We start from the raw sequence: 16,980 nt of genomic DNA, 5'->3' as shown, positions 1-16,980 counted from the left end.
GGCAACAAGCTACAGCTGCCTTTGCTGAGCACATCTTAAAATGGCTGAGTTATGTCAGCATTGATCAATGCCAAATTTCACCACACCACGACTCCCCTCTGTACGGATGAGTCGGCTCTCTGGCATTTAATCTGAAAATGACAGGTTTGTGGAGCCTGTCCTGCATACTGAAACTGAGCCATGTTGTATTTCATTGTGCTGGATCCTTCACGCTGAGCAGATACAGACGTCGTCAGCGGACGACAGCGTTTCAAGGAGGAAGATTTAACATCTTGATTTTAAAGAGATGACGTGAAAAATGGATCCTGACATAATCCATAAAGGATAGTGTGTAAATCCACACAAACCACAACATTTCCATTTCTCCTCCACTATCTATGCACCATGAACCTCTGCTGCCCCCTGCTGGATAATAACATCTTACACTCACATGCAGAGAAAATCACAACTTTTTCAGAACAGTAGAGATTTTAATAAACTTTTCAATTCATATTGCAGCCGACATGATTAGTTTTTATATTTTATATTACCAAAATCATTGAAAAATGCAGTATCATAAATATATGGCAATCTCATATATACTTTTTTGTACATATTCATTTCAAAAAGGTCCCTTAGTTGCAAAAGTAAAGTGTACAACCAACCAAGTGTACAACTGTGATGGGAATCTGAAAAATTCTGCACAGTATTTTCCTAAGGAAAAAGATTTTAAATACAAACTCTTATCTTTATTTAAAAGGGCTTTGTCTGTAAAGTGAAAAAAATGCTTTGATCATGATGTTTTTATTGCTAAAGAGACGTCCTGATTATCTAATAGAGTCCGTTCATTGAAAAAAGTAAAACATTTTGACATGTTCAATTAAATAATGGATATAAAAAGGCAACGTTGGCGAAAAGCAGAAGCGTACAGTATAAGTGCATTTACAAAAAAATAAACTTCCTCTGGATATTTAAAAGGTACAAAAGAAGGTGAAGATCTGGAGTGTGACTGACTGCCAGGTTCAACGGTGTCGAGCTGAATAACGGTCAAACAGCTTCAGCCAGAGGAAAGGAGTGTGAAGATTAACAGGAAGATTTTAAAAAGGCGTTTGTCTTGTGCTGCTGTTTGAGGCCGAGTACATCGTTTGCCCCCTCCCCTCCCTGATTCAACCTCTTCACCCTCCATTTACCCATCAATCCGTCTCCTCATCGATTTTCCTCCCTGTTTACTTTGTTCTCTCAGTGCCAGTCTTCATCGTCATCATCTTCTCCCTCAGAAGACTCTTCGTGGCTATCGACGTCCGCCTGCCCCGTCACTCCGTTCCCATTTCCTCCCAGATGTCCCGCTGATGCTGATGCTGCAGCCGCCGCCGCAGCAGCTGCAGCAGCCGCCGCCGCTGCAGCCTTCCTGGCCCGAGCCTGGGCCGCCGCCTGCTCCTCTTCCTCTTTCTGACGCAGCGCTGCAGCCTTCTTCTCCTGCTCGGCGTGACTCTTCATGTGGGCGCTTCGACTCTTCACTTTGTAAAACACCCTAGAATAAAAGGAAGGAAAGGAAAGTTACGCAACGTTACACACACACACACACAGTCGCAGCCGTTTGTAACGCGCAGCACCACGTGTGTGATTTCAACATCTGTTAAACGTCACTGCAAAGACAAGCAATGAATCATAAATACAAGTGCATTATCTACTAATGCTCTGAAATTAGTTAAAATTACTTTTACATCAACATATAATATAAAACCTGTCCCTTAAATAAGTTTTTAACGGTGCAGTTGAAGAATAGACCTGTCTTCACTGTGGTGGATTAAATACGCAATGCTGACAGTGTTTATAAACCTGCAACTTAAGCTTTTTTTCTGTATAACCCCATTTATTAGATACAGTTTAAAATACACTGACATATCAGAGAGGTTAATACCACCAGATAATATAGTGATGGGCAGCAAACTTCAACATGGCTGCTACAGTGCTGAGATATTACGTCATAACTAATGGAAAAGAGGTTCAATTAGCTTGATACAATATACAGAACAAGAAAAACAGCCCTTACTGATATTATTTATTACATAAACATGATGAAACCAAGAAATTCTCAATAGATAAATCAAATTATTTCCACTTTTTTCATCCTGTAAGCGGCAGTTTATTGGAACATTTTCTATTTCACCATCATTCATCATGTAAACTAACTTGATCAACAGGACTGAAGAGCTACTTAGTAATCACAGCAGCGGTATTAAGACACCGGCTCGCCTCCTGTGATGAGTTATAAATGAGAACACAGTAAATCTCTGCCGACGTGTTCGTACCTGCCACATTTCTTGCATGGAAACACTGCGTCTGGATCCGGCGGGGGCTTCGGTGGCGCTTTGCTCTTCTTCGCTGCAGGCTCGGCCCGAGGCCTGTGAGCTGCCGTCGGGTGATGAGGCTCCTCTTTGATCACCAGCACCGTCCCCGCCTGGAGAAAATCAATGCATCAGTTAGCAACAACAACAATAACAGCAAAACAAAGAACAGCAACAACACTACTGAGTTACTGGCATCAGTCGACTCTGCTCTCGACTTTCATTAAACCTGCATTTGAAGAAAATCAGGGGCGTCACATGTTCATCGTGTTAGTCGATGAACTGTCAGATAATGATGTAGAGGTGTCAATCAAGTTGATTGAAGGAAAAATAATCAACCTATTGTGACAAACTAATAGTTTTGAGAACTTGTGTGTGAATTACATGAATATTTTTCCTGTTTCGGTACCCGTCCATTTATACATCTGAGTTTCCGACCATTTATTGTGCAAAAGAAGCCATTTGAGGACGCTTTTCCAACACTTTATGGCATTGTTTTGACAAAATCTCCAATCAATAATACATGGTGGAACACTTACATAGTCATGAGCCTGTAGTGACTGCGCGACCCTGGCCCGCTGGCTGCTCTCAAGGCTTTGGTCGTAAGAAACATCCTTCTTGTCATCAGCGTTCGTCTCTCCGTGAGTCATCTTCGACTGCTGTGAACTCTGATTTAAACCAGACCAGTAAAAACACAACACAGATGTTAGTAGATATTTATTTCGACATTTTCAAGGCTTAAAAAAAATATAATTTGGCCTCTTGTAAAGAAATTAATCAATTCATAATTCCACTCTACCTTTACATCCACTACAGCCTCCGTGTGTTTCTCCACAGGCGAGTCCGGGGGTCCGTAGGTTAAAATCCCGTTGCGACCGATCTTCACTTGTTTCTTGTACGTGTAATAAAACTCTACACACTGAGCCACAGTCTTGGTCTGCACCTTTAAAACAAAACCAATCCAACACACACAGAGACACACAGGTTCATGCTTAAAAAACTTAAAATTTGTTGAAGTTCTAAGTTTTGTTTTTATGCATGTTTGAAATAAAGATTTCAATCAACCAATCAATGCTTATTCATTCACATGTGTAGCTACAAGGCGCATCTGTACAGAAGATTCAAGTGTAAACACTGAAGCATTGATATGATACGACATGCTACTAATTACTTTACTTATCCCCCAAAGGGAAATTCATTCATTTGATCTCAATGATACTAAAATTGTTCATGTTTTTGTTTTGTTTTTCAAATCAAAACCACGTTTCCCATGAATCCGGTTACTTCCTGTCTCAAAGAGGATGTGGCCGTTATGTTGAATTTTCTTCTTTTTCTTTGCACTTTTAAGTTTTAGCTTTGTCTTGAAAGCAGAGTTGCCTCTTCATGTTTGTTATTATGCACATTTTTTCAACACAAATCTGACCCCACTGTCACACTCACACAATCCAGTAACGACTGACTATACCAATGAGAGTGTGTAATAAAAACACAGTATTATCCTTAGAGCACATTAAATCAATTCACATGTATTTTCAGGGTTTATTTAAGTTGACTTGTCATTTTCTGTGCTGCCAAAATCAACAGGCCTACCAGTTTCTGCACCATGAAGAAGTCCTTCCTATAAGCAGAGAACCCCTTATTGAAGTAGCGCTTCTCTTCTGCGGTCCAGCTGTCAGAGCCTGTGAGTTAATTCAGACGCACTTTGATTTAATGTGTTCTTAGGAGAATGAGGAAACACTTTGAGATAAAAAAAATATATATATAAAAAGAAAAACACAGTGAAAAGACAGGAAAAGGAAGAGATAAAGGTGATCAGGAAATCTGTATGGAGTTGATAAAAGCGATACGCACCCACAGGCCATTTTATTAGGTTCACCTGTTCAACTGCTCATCAATGCAAATGTCTAAAAGGCCAATTACAATTGTTTTGAGAACAGGAAACTGAGGCTACAACTCTCACCGGCAACAAAACTGGACAATAGAGGATTGTAAAAACGTTGCCTAGTATGATAAGTCTCTGGATTTCTGCTACGATATTCAGATTGTCAGGTCAGAATTTGGCGTAATGTCCTTTTGTCCTTCATGACCATTGACCACAGTGCGGTAATGTCCATTTATGATCACAGTATAGCATCTTCTCATGACTACTGGAATGGGAGACAGCATGCATGCATCATGGTCGTGCATAGGGGTGTAACGGTATGGGATTTTACAGTACGGTACGGTAACGGTATTAGTACAGTATACCGTGGTATTTCACGGTGACGGTATAAAATTAATGTAGGCTACATGCTTTATGTAAACTAATACAAATATTTGGTTTATACTTAAAGCAGATATCAGCTTCACGGCCGTTTCGGCTAATGCTGCGTTCAAGGCAGGCTTTTGAAACCGTAAGTTACAGCTTCAAGTCACAACTACGACTTGGTAGCGTTCCAGGTAACCCGTAGCTCGTGTTTTTACCATCCTGTTGTCTGTGAAAGTTCCCTATAACGGCCACTCGTAACTTCCGACCCGTGAACTCGTACCAGATCGAACTGGTATGACTTCACAGGAAGGAAAAACACAAAGTACGAGTTTCTTTGAACGCACCACGAGTTAGCAGCCCCCGCCCTTGTCAGGCATCAATTGGTCCTCGTGCTACGTCGCCACATTCACGCGCATCCCTTGGCTGCACACACAGCCCTTCATGCCGTTCTCTCTCCTCATTGGATAACATTTGTATCCCACAAGGAATATTTTCTCCTCGGGTTACAGCAGAGCAGAGTGACGGAGAGACGTTTAGGCTGAAATACTTCATGTAAGTGATTGCTGACGGAAAATAGGACTATTTAGGACTTATATTAACAAAAACATTCCACTGATATCTGCTTTAAGTGTCAGCTAAATGTAATTATTTATATTCAGTCACTAAAGTCTCTCTCTCTACACACACACACACACACACACACACACACACACACACACACACACACACACACACACACACACACACACACACACACACACACACACACACACACACACACACACACACATGCATCAGTCTGTGCATCTATCTATTATAGTCCATCTTTCTCTCTCTCCTTCTTTCCTTCAATCTCTCTCTTTCGTCTTTTTTTTTTTCTTTGACATGACGTCACGTACTGATTAAAGCAGAAGTAAGTGGTCCGGTCGTTTTCGCTAATGCTGCGTTCCAGGCAGGCTTTTGAAATCGTAAATTACAGCTTCAAGTCACAACTTACGACTTTGTAGCGTTCCAGGCAACCCACTCGTGTTTTTCCGACCTGTTTTACCGGTGAAAGTCACTATAACGGCCACTCGTAACGTCCGACCGGTGAACTCGTACCAGATCGAACTGGTACCACTTCACGGTCGGAAAAATACGAGTTTCCTTGAACGCACCATAACAGTCCTCGTCCCTACGTCGCCACATTCACGGCGTCCCTTGGCTGCACACACAGCCCTGCATGCCGTTCTCTCTCCTCATTGGATAAAAACTGTAGGATACGTTAAATGTTTTCTCCTCGGCTCAGAGCAGAGTGACTGACAGACCCGTGATTCAGACCAAACACTCTATGTAAGTGATTGCTGTCGGAAGATATAACTATTTAAGACTTATATTAACACAAATATATCACTTTCTGCTTTAAGTTCGGCTTGTGGCTTCATGGAGCTAACGCTAACATGCCACACACACACACACCATGGATCTTTTATAAGATAATGTAATACATCATGACACACACACGCCTTCGTGTTTTGGAACCTTTATTCATGCGTGTGTGTCTGTGTCTGTGTCTCTGTGTGTGGCCGTGTTAGCATTAGCTCCGTGTTAGCATTAGCTCCGTGTTAGCACTAACCCAATGTTAGCAGGGCTTAGCAAACACTGCTCTCCGACCATGAGCCACCCCCCCCCCCCTTCCTCCCTCCCTCCCTCCCCCCCTTCCTCACTCCAACAACGTGTTTCTATGGTTTCCTCCGGCTTCAACCAATCACGATCTAAAAGCCCGTTGTAAACAAAAGCATGTGTGCACATGTGTGATATGTGCCTCCCAGAACTGTGGCGAGCTCCAGGGAGGGGAAAAAAAAGAGAAACCAACGAAGGAGCGAGCTATTTCCGGCTGACTTGCATGTTGTGAACGTGAAGTGAAATGTTTTGAGTTCCCGACGTGTAAGTGGAGTTGCGCCGCAGCGCCGCATAATATTAAAAATAATTAATTAATTACCGTCACCGTGAGCTTGGAAATCTCACGGTATCACCACCGTGGCTTTCCACCACCGCGGTATACCGAAGTACGGTATACCTTTACACCCCTAGTCGTGCAGCTGATAAATGTGCATCAACTGTGTGATGCTGTCAGGTGAATATGGACCATAGCCTTATGATATAGGATGTTTCCAACACTGCGTTGAACCTATTACCACGATGAATTAAAACAGTTCTGAAGGCAAAAAAGAGTCCAACCCAGTAGCAGCAAAGTTAGCTGTACCTAATAAAATGGACAGTGGGTGTATATTTATTTCCTTTAAAGCGAACACTGACCTGAGTAGTGATAACCTGCCAGGTGATGGCCTCTGGAGAAAACTGGGTCCTGAAGCATCAGACGTTCCAGTGTTACCTTGAAATCAGCATGTGAGTGAGTAGATCAGTCATTAATAAGGTCATTTCAGTGAATCAAATATTAACAATGATGTGTGTTGATCAATGCATTAAGCCTTTTGATCAGGAATTTGTCTCATTTTGATCCTTTTGCCCAAAAAAAAGCCAGTGCAAACAGAATTTTAATAACTCGACCAACTTGTACTTACAAGGAAATCACCTCCACATTCATGTAAACAGTGCAAAACCAGCTCCTGGTTGGTTCCTCCGCCCCTGAGCACGCTGCAGCAGGCCATGCTCATCAGATCCTCCACTGGGAGCAAAGAGGCAAAAGAGACGGTGACACAAAAGCTCATAGAAAACAAGTGACACCACAACTCACTGGATGGGATGGGATGTGAAGTGAAGTGAGACACTCACAGCACTCTTGGTCACCGTGTTTCAGGTGGGAGTTTTCCACAGGGACCCAAACCAAGTCGGCTTTGTGCTGGTCGAACTGGGAGGATGCGGCCTGATCCTGAAAATCTGGGATCTCTGCCTGGTAATGCTGCCCAATATTGATACGGCTGAGTAGGAGGGGGGGAAAGAAGAGCAGAGATTAGAGACAGGAAACCAAAAACAAAAACAAAACAAGCCCGTTTTGATGTCAGTTTAAAAGAATAGTTAACCCAAAATTCAAATTGCACTCATTATCTACTCACGTACTCACCTCATGTCGACTAAGGGCTGGGAGAAGTTTCAGAGTTCATATAACGGTTGCAAATGGATACCACTTTTCTTCGTAACAAAAAGACACACCTCCATGCTGCTAGTATGTAATGTCCGTCTTGTTTTGGAACCCCGAAATGCGGCAGCAATTACTGAGGTATTTGGATGTTTTTGGGTGTGTCTTTTTGTTACGAAGAAAAGTGGTAACCATTTGCAACCGTTATATGGACATGCACTGCTACGCCGAGACCCCCTGTAACTCAGAGAAGCCACGGATAACTCTGAAACTTCTCCCAGCCCTTAGTCGACATGAGGGTGAGTAGATACTAACTATCCCTTTAAGGTGGTACTTACGGCTCCAGGCTGACCGGTGTGGCATCAGAGATCAGTGGCAGGACAGGAGGCGTGATGTCTGAACTGGCTGAAAGACCCAAACGGAGAAAAAACAAAACATACTCACACTTGATCTAAGAAGAAAAAAAAAACCCTCAATGCTCAAATTAACCTGCGACTGTTCCGACAAGAAACTTACTGGAGCGCAACAGGCTGCGTGTGGCGGACTTGGGAGTCGGCGGCGGAGGCAGGATCTGGTTGCTCACGGCGATGTTGGCCATCAAGGTGGAGAAGTAGAGTCCCGAGCCCTCGCGCACGGGCGACAGGATGGGTGGAGGCGTGTAGGGGGGGAGGGTGAGGGGGTTGTCGGGCAGACGCACCGGGGAGCGGAGGTTGCTCTGGAAGGTGGAGATGCTGGAGTAGAGGGATGGAGGGATGAAGGTGGCGGGCTTGGGAGGAGGGATGATGAGAGGCTCCGGTCGAGGCCGGCGCTTAAATTTGCTTTTTCCATCCTCGTCCAGGCTCGAGTCGTTCTCACCGTCCTGGAGAAAAGACGGATTAAAGTGAATCAAAGGAATAAATACGATGATAATTTAATTCACTGTTTATAATTCTGACACATAGTAAATTAGTCCCTGTGTGTAACTCTATGTAATAACTCTCAAACTAAACTTTTCTTACTGCTGCTTCTCACTCTTCTCAAACATAAGGGGCTTTTATTGTGAAGCCGTAACAGGAAATGCAATGTATTTATAACTAACCTAATTCTGTGGTGTATTTCATTTGCAGAAACAACCACAACAACCAGGACTGAGCGCTTATACGCTGAACACTTTATTAGGAACACATATCTGCTTATTTGTGCAATTATCTAATCAGCCAATCACATGGCAGCAGTGTAATTAATGAAAAACAGGTCAAGAGCTTCTGTTAAATGTTTATATCAGACATCAGTATGAAGCCACAGCAACAAATCTCAGTGAGTTTGGTTGTTGTTGCTACACAGGACAGTCTGAAGCTCCTGGGATCTCTCTCACACACACACACACACACACACAACGATCACTACGACAACTGACAAGAACAGAAATCTGAGGCTGACTCACTATAACTCTGGTCAGTTGGAGACACAGATGGAAGAGACAGGCTGCTGCTGGTTTCTTTGGCACACTTTGAACCATTTAATAGCAGTCAATTACGGTTTGAATGCTACAGCCTGTCTGAGTAATACTGACCACCATCTTTATGGTCTGAACAGAGCAGCTTAGGGTTTCCAGGAGGCTGGAAACAAGAATGTATGGTTGACAAATCTGCAGAAATTACATGATGCTGTCTTGTCAACGTGGAGCAGAATCTCTTGTTTGAGTCAATGGCATGAAGAACAGAAGCAGAAAAGTGAAACAACACAACACCCAGCGTTCCTCATAAAGTGCTCAGTGAGTGCAAGATGCAGATACCTGGAATAAAACACCTTAAACTGAACTGTCACTGGTCACTGGTCACAATGTCTTATTGTAAAACTAAACGAATATGTTGGACCCACAAACATCGTCACATTTCTCCTTAAATGTTTTCTGATTGCAGAAAAACATATACATACTGTATATACAGTGTGGAAAATAAGTATTTGATCCGCTGCTGATTTTTCCCCTTTTTTCACTTGATCAAATGTAAATTAATTTGTAACCTGTGTTTACAATATGAGCACTTAATGTGAAGTCATACGTATTATACTATGTTCACTGCTCTGAACAATATTGTGCACTTTATGTAAATTGTCTAATTGTGAGGCTTGTTGTATGTATTTAATATATCTCCATAAAGAAACTGTAGCAGAAACTTGCACCTGTATTTACCATATCTGAAATTACACTTTGTAATTTAATCATGATGTCTTGACTGTCTTTTCTTTTTTTTTTTTTAATCTTTCGTCTTATGATTGCTGTTATCAATGTACCCTGAACTGTGTATTTCAACCTGCACTTATAGTCTATTTATGATGTCTGTCTTAATGTCAAGGACTACAGATGGAAATCAGCGTTCTCTCTAAATCTGGTGCAGCCACCTTGTTAATGTCACTGCACACTGTCCTGTTATAAACTAAACTAAATACATGTGTAACCTTTTATATACTGATATTATCTTGGAATGTTTTGTTGATATTCTGTCTCTTTCTGTTAAAATAAACTACAGTCTGTCCATTTCTTTGTGGGGGAGCAAACTTAAAAACCAGCAGTGGATCAAATATTCATTTTACCCACTGTATATATTAAAGTATCAGGTTCTATTGCTAAATCAAGCTTCACCGTTAACCTAGTTTGGAAACAGTAGTGTAACAAAATTTTGGTCAAACTTTGGTAAAAAGTTGGTGAGTCACACTGTCGTCTTATCCACACCCTACATACCAGTTATTAGTCAGAGCCTCGGCAGCAGATCTGATGCTCCTCAGTGGATATTTTCTAAAATATCAAAGGACGGCTTCTGTGAGTCTCCGTGGACTCAAGACAATGTGACCTCCTTTTGAGGTGTAACTAGGTGGGGATTAGTGTTATTTATTGTTGACAATGCAGCTGCTACCACTGATTTCAGCCTGGCTGGGTTCGGGCTTCATTGAGCTAACCTGACCAAAACTCTCAGTCATGGAGTTTCTGAGCGATCGCCGGCGGGCCACGATGACGGAGGGTTTGCGGTCGGACTGCTGTCCCGCGGGTCTCTCGCCGCCCTGGCCGAGCCGTCCCTGAGCCCAGGCGCCCTGAGGATCTACCTGGCTCCTGTGCACCGGCACGGACACGGGGATGACCAGAGGCACCATGGTGGCCTGTCTGCCCGAGGGGCCGTCTTCCTGCTGAGGCAGCAACAACAAGAGAGAGCAGGAAAGAAGAGAAGGTGGGAGGATGAGGAGAAACGAGAGCATCACAGGGAGATTGGGGAAGTAGCAGGGAAATGGAAAAGGGATTGAGATATAAAGAAAGAGGAAGATGGGGTGAGTCCGCATGGTCGTCTACACACAATGGCTCATTTTCAGATCACCTACAACATTCACACGCTGTATATTATTAATAACTTCTATAGGTTTTTTGATATTGTGATTAATTATTCAAACTAGAAACCAAAAACAAGAAAAGACATTCATTCAATAAATGAAAGAAAAACTGTAAAATGTTGCACATGAGTTGCTTTAGAAACTTAAATGCAAATATTGGCAACAAATGTTCACCCTCTTCACTATAAATGCTGAATTCACTGGGCATAAAAGTTGAATTTCACAACATAAGCAAATCATCACATTTTTTTATCACCATATTTCTATTCAGAGATGTTTGTGTGCATGTGTAACCCTGGCATTTCAGATCAAGACGATACCTGCATTAATCCTAAACTCCACTCGTGGCAGTGAAAAGATATAAATCAATTTTATGAGTTGCTCTTCAGGCAAATTGAAGCTCCTCAGCTGAAACATGTGAATCTCCTTTCCTCCTAACCCGCAAACATCCTGTTTGCCAACCGCAACACAACACCTCTGGTTTTCTGAATAGCCATATCAAAACCTGTTTGGTGTGTGTGTGTGTTGAGTTGAGTTGAGTTTGAGGAGTGTGAGTGTGCAGGTTGACAGCTCGGCCCCTCCCTAGCTCTGCTGAATGACTGGGAAAGAGCCTGAGGAATGTGGAGGTGTGCGGACATGCAGCTGCTCCAACTGTATCCAGCATGCACAACTCTGCACAACGTCAAGAAAACAAAAAAACAAAAAACCCTACGATCAGGCCCGGTGGCCCCCCGAGGGCAGAGCGCTGCTGAACACCCCTGCACTGAGAAGAAAACAACAAAAAAGGACGGAAAAACACGGTTTAACTTTGTGTTGAGTGCACGTATGACGAAGCTGCTAAAGAGAAAATAAAGAAGCTAGTTGCAGTGGGTGTGCCGCTGAGAATGTAAACAGTATAAATCCTGAAGAACAAGGTCGAGGGTATCAACTTTCTCGCTGCTATAAAATGAACAATCCATATAATACAGAAAGTGGGATGTTCAACAATAGCCTTTGTCAGGTTGCACCGGTACATCGGTGCATGACAACGTGCCGCCTGGACCGACTGTGCACACCAAGACACACACACACAGACACACACACACACACACACACAGACAGACTGACTGCTATAGCTGAGGCGCGACAGCTGTAGGAATCAAGTAAACAGACCCAAGACGAGGATTTTGTAAACCATGGGGAAGTTCTGCATAGAAACACGGTTCTTCCTCTTTGTACAGCTGCTACCAACTTCACCAGATTTGAGAATTTGCTTTCACACACACATAAACACACACACACACACACACACTAGCCACCCTGGACAACCTCCCTCAAATACAGCGAATATATATCTTTAAGAAAAAAGCTGTTCTGCTGCAAAATGACCATAAATAAAAGTGAAAGGAGCCGCAGCCCCAGAATAATAAGTGAGTCGTTAACCTTGAGGATCTTTTGCCTCTCTGCTGCCGTGTGTGCGAGCGTCTCCAGGTTGATCTCCTTAGACGCTCTCCTCCTCCGACTGTTGATCTGGATGACCCCTCCCGTCGTCACTTGGCTCTCCCCTCCCTTCTGTCCACCTGCTGCTACTCCGTTATGGGATGGCGGCGGCGGCGGAGGCTCTTTGGAGGCCTGAGACCAGATGTTGGTGGAAGGGGGACCCAGTGGGGACTGTCCCTCTCTGGAAAGGCGCCGCGAACGCCGAGGGGCTGCAGCCGTTGACGCCGTCGCCGCCGCCGCCGGCTGTGCATCTGAGCTCTCTGCTGGATTTGCGGCGACCTTTTCGGGACACGGATCAGGTGCCGCTGACACGTCGCAGGTCTGAGCCCCCGGTTCCTGCTGCTGCTGCTGCTGCAGCTCCACCGACTGGCTGTCTTCCTCCTTTGAGCCCATGTCAGGTGGACACGGCTCAGGAGACTGATAGGCTGCAAAGTTCTGGCTCGGCTGCTGTTTTTGCGGCACCTGTAGTTGTGTTGTTTCCTGCTGCTGCACATTTTGTTGCTGTAGTTGCTGCTGCTGCTGCTGCATTTGTTGGATTTGTTGCTGTCGCTCCTGTAGCTGCTGCTGGTGATACTGCTGCTGCATCTGCTGCAGTTGTTGTTGCTGTTGCATTTGTTGCTGTTGAATTTGCTGGTGCTGTAAATGTTGCTGCTGCTGCTGCTGTTGTTGTTGCTGCTGTTGCTGCAGTTTCAGGTGATGCTGCTGCTGCTGTAACTGTTGTTGGTGCATTTGTTGCTGCTGCATCTGGTGAAGCAGCTGTTGTTGCTGTTGTTGGCTCTGCGGCGGCGGCGGCTCGCCGTAGGCCAGGTTGGGCATCGCCTTGTTTCCCGGAAAAACGGGGTAATAACCGGACGCGAACTGCTGCTTGCTGGGCCTGAACGTGGCCTGGAAGGGCTGCAGCATGGGCGCCGGTAAGGTGTGGGGGGCCACGTGGGGCTGAGCCTGGATCTCCACGCCTTTGTGGCCGTGCTGATAGGCCTGCAGCTGAGCCGGGTGCATCGCGGCTCCCACGGCTCCGTGCTGCTCCCACTCCAGCCCCCTCCCCTGTTGAGCTTGACTCTGGCCGGCGTCTCTATAAACCTGAACGGGCGCCCCCGGCAGCTGGTTTTCTGCCCCCATCGGCAGAGCTACGCCTTCGTGGGCGCCTTTATGAAACACCATCTGACTCCTGACGTTCACGCCGCCCATGTAGGGGCCAAAGTTCTGCCCCCAGGCCGAGACGGGGGCTTCCTGAGACCAGCCGGGGGCCTGCATGGAGTCCTGCTGCATCCACTTTACTGGAGCAGCCTGTTGATAGTGCGCCGCTACGTTCTGGGGCCCTTTCTCTGGGTTATAAACACCAGAGCTGCTGGAAGAGTCGCTGTGGCTCGACTCTAGCGCTGGAGGCCCCATACCATAATAAACCTCCCCCGAATGCTGCTGCACGGGCTCCTTCATGGCTGCAGCCCGGTGCTTGCCGCTCTTGTCAGTATTAACTTGAGGAGGAAGACTCATACTAATGTTGTACTAATGTACTCAGCCTTGATTACTGAGTGTGCAAAAACAACAAAACGGAGTTAGTGTGTTTCCACGGCCTGTGGTGGAGAAATTCTTTGTTTAATTGTGTATACAGAGGTATTTGGGAGGAAATATAAATCCCAAAGGAAAAGTGCAGGGTGGGGGTTGGTGGTGGTGAGGGGACACGCAACCCTCCGTCCAGACTCAGATCTGAGGATTGTTGTCCATTCTTCTCATCCTCTTTTTTTTGGGGAGAGGGCTGCCGGACCTTGTGAGAGAAAGGAGGGATTAGACACTTTCTTTTTCTCTGACGACAAGCAGACAAAGTTTTTTTTCGAGGTCTGTGCTGCTCTCACTCGTCTGTCTGCAGCAAAGAGGAAACAACTGAGGCCTAACACCAGCAAAAGTAGCCCAATCAGAGGAGGAGGAGAAATTAATGGTGGGAAGTGAGCACACAGGCATTGAAAAGGGATATATATATATAGCCTATATATGTATATATTTCGGGTTATTTAACGTCCAGGTGCTTGCAGTCAGAAGGGGACGTTATTTAAGCAGAAGTTTTGGAAGCGGCTACCCAAACACACACACACACACATATATACACACGCAAACACACACATACAAGCAACAAGGAGGCGCTTACAGTTCAAGCTGCCATTTGGCATAACAAGAAATACAGGAAACGAAGGGGCTCGTGCAATCACCCGAGCGATAGCCATTGCCAGTGATGTTATGTTTAAAAAAAAAAAAATCAGCAATAAGGAAGCGCCCGAAGAGCAGAGTGCGGTTAGGCAATAACAGCAGATCTCTGAGCAGCAGTAAGTTAGAAATAAAAAGAAGACAGCAGTTTAGTGTGTGTTTGTACCTGATCAGTGGTGCACGCAGCTCTCCATGACCAGCTCCGAGGAGTCGCTGTGGTTTCGATCAAAGTCGACTGCATGCAGCTCCATGGAGGGACTGTGTGTGCGCAGCAAATGTCATAACTCTTTGACAACTTTCCCCCTCGAGTTTCGCTCGCTGCTGCTGCTGCTGCTGCTGCGCACAATATGGCGAACGAGGCGGCTTTTTTTTTTTTTTTTTTTTTAGACACAATCAAAATATAGGCTAGTCCTCCTCCTCCTCCTCTTACTACTATATCCTCCAAAGTCTGCACGCAACGCGATCGAGCACTTATCTAATAATAATCACACGGCCGCGGTTACAATGTTGCACAGTGTGTCCGTAAAGCCGTGCACTTCCAGGAAAAGGAAAACATGTCCACAACTTTCTTTCCCCGCATCAGCGAGTCAAAAAAAAAAAAAAAAGCACACACACACACTAACCCACATGCACACATACACACACACAGACACGGACGGTGGAAGTGTGAAAACGCCGCCGTGCATCGGCTCGGTGCTGCTGGGTCGTTTCCGCAGATTTCAGCACCGCGCCGCCGGTCGAAAGGTCGCAGCTTCGGTCCATCCGCAGCGTGTGCAGCAGCGCCGCGAAACTGCGCAAACACGCAGAAAGTTGTTGCGCCCCCAAACGCAACTGCACCCGCCTCACCCCAAAAACAGCGCAACTCACATCCTGTTATCCAATCCGATTGTCTGGCCACTCCCATCGCTGTATCCGTGTACGTTTGTTTTGCTGCCATGGCTGCACCGGAAAGCGGAGTCTCACAGAGCTCGACACACGGAAACAGTTGTTGTTAGTGGGTCGGTGGTGGGTGGGTGTTGGGTCGAGGGCCGCAGCCAGGATCATGGTAACTCAGCCCTGCAGTGGTGTCGACCCTCTGCTAATTAAAGACACAAGAGCTATACATTACAAGACAGTTTATGTAACTTATAATGTGATTATGTCATTGCTTGCTTGACTTTGCAAGTGCATTTAGAAAAAAAAAACAGTTAAATATTTGTATTTCGTTTATTCATTTACTTAAGGACTTGGCCTGCAAACTGTGAAACTGAAAGCCTTGGTATACACTGTGTGTTTGTGTGTGTGAATCCAAACTCTGCACACAAAAAAATACCACTGTGACATTTGACCTTTGTGACTTTTTAATCAAAGGTGCAACACCGGGGTAAAGTTTATTCTATATATAGCTGCCTACCACAGTATGGTAATGATTATGAGGAGGATTTTAATTCACACGTAAGGACATGTAGCCATATTGTAGATGTATTTATTTATTTATTTATTTTATCAAACATTTTGGATTTTTACATCTCTGTTAAAAATAGTTTAGTAACCAGCATCAAAGTCTCAATGATAATCCACATGAATGAGGAAGAGCCTTACTTTGAAATGGTCTTGGATGAAAATATAAATTGACAATGTTCATCTTTTAAATGGAAATATCACACTTTTCATCCATCAAACTTTAGTGAGTTCTCAATCAAAACATCTATGAAACTAGTTACTGTGACACAAAGCATTGGTCTTCACTATAAGGAGCTGTGTTCCTCCTGGGCTGTAACTGATGCTTTTTTCTTGGGGAAAAATCTCAGTGCAATGCAAATGTGAAGAGACTTTCTGGTTTGGTCATGTCAGGAATAAGGGTGTGTGCGTGCGTGTGTGTGCGTGTGTTTGTGTGTTGACTGGCTCCATCCGACTACAATAGAAAAACACTGGCATCCACTCAAGAAAAAAAAAAGGTAGACCTCATTACGTAATCATGACCTCAGGGTTATGAATAACAATAGACATGTGGGACAGGAATAACAAAGCCTGCCTGGAAATAACTACATCTCTAAATATTCTGCTGTGTTAGAGCAATTAACTGGCAGTTTTTAACGTATTCAATCATACTTGTTAAAAATATATCACGTAATTAAAAGACAATCATGAATACGTTAAAAAAAATAGGAACAAATTGGGCCTGTGTTATAGTTTCAGAATCAACTGCAACATTATACTTCCTGTTTTGTGTAAGTTTACATCTGTTCATACAAGAAAACAATGTATGTAACCATCCCCAATGTTAAAAGATGGAAGAAAATATAGTA

General features: G+C 44.4%; 1 protein-coding gene across 4 annotated transcripts; it reads right to left on the bottom strand.

Annotated features, from left to right (window-relative positions):
- Positions 1–464: 464 nt before the first annotated feature.
- On the bottom strand, positions 465–15,677 carry mideasa (mitotic deacetylase associated SANT domain protein a). Of its 4 annotated transcripts, none has more exons than XM_084000765.1 (13): positions 14,859–15,677; positions 12,437–14,258; positions 10,592–10,816; positions 8,171–8,513; positions 7,993–8,068; positions 7,351–7,496; positions 7,140–7,243; positions 6,874–6,949; positions 3,918–4,006; positions 3,127–3,270; positions 2,867–2,995; positions 2,292–2,440; positions 465–1,510 (listed from the first exon to the last, which is right to left on the bottom strand). In XM_084000765.1, exons 2-13 carry the CDS (start codon positions 13,985–13,987, stop codon positions 1,219–1,221), a joined length of 3,324 nt encoding a protein of 1,107 aa, XP_083856891.1. In that variant the 5' UTR covers positions 13,988–14,258; positions 14,859–15,677; the 3' UTR covers positions 465–1,218. The 4 variants fall into 4 exon arrangements, with proteins under 4 accessions (XP_083856891.1, XP_083856893.1, XP_083856892.1 ...); XM_084000767.1 differs by having other exon boundaries at positions 7,993–8,059; XM_084000766.1 differs by having other exon boundaries at positions 10,592–10,813.
- Between the last annotated feature and the right edge of the window lie 1,303 nt (positions 15,678–16,980).

Source organism: Trachurus trachurus (genome assembly GCF_905171665.1).
Source record: "Trachurus trachurus genome assembly, chromosome: 24".
Classification (NCBI taxonomy): Eukaryota; Metazoa; Chordata; class Actinopteri; order Carangiformes; family Carangidae; genus Trachurus; species Trachurus trachurus.
Note: the sequence above shows the minus strand (reverse complement) of the source record. Positions and strands in the feature narration are given on the sequence as shown.

Excerpts from the sequence above, each read along its gene's own strand:
- mideasa (XM_084000765.1), bottom strand. The coding sequence starts at position 13,987 with ATGAGTCTTCCTCCTCAAGTTAATACTGACAAGAGCGGCAAGCACCGG. Across the intron at positions 3,271-3,917 it reads TCTTCATGGTGCAGAAACTG|GTGCAGACCAAGACTGTGGC; the intron begins GTAGGCCTGTTG and ends TTTGTTTTAAAG. Across the intron at positions 2,441-2,866 it reads CACTACAGGCTCATGACTAT|GCGGGGACGGTGCTGGTGAT; the intron begins GTAAGTGTTCCA and ends GATTTTCTCCAG.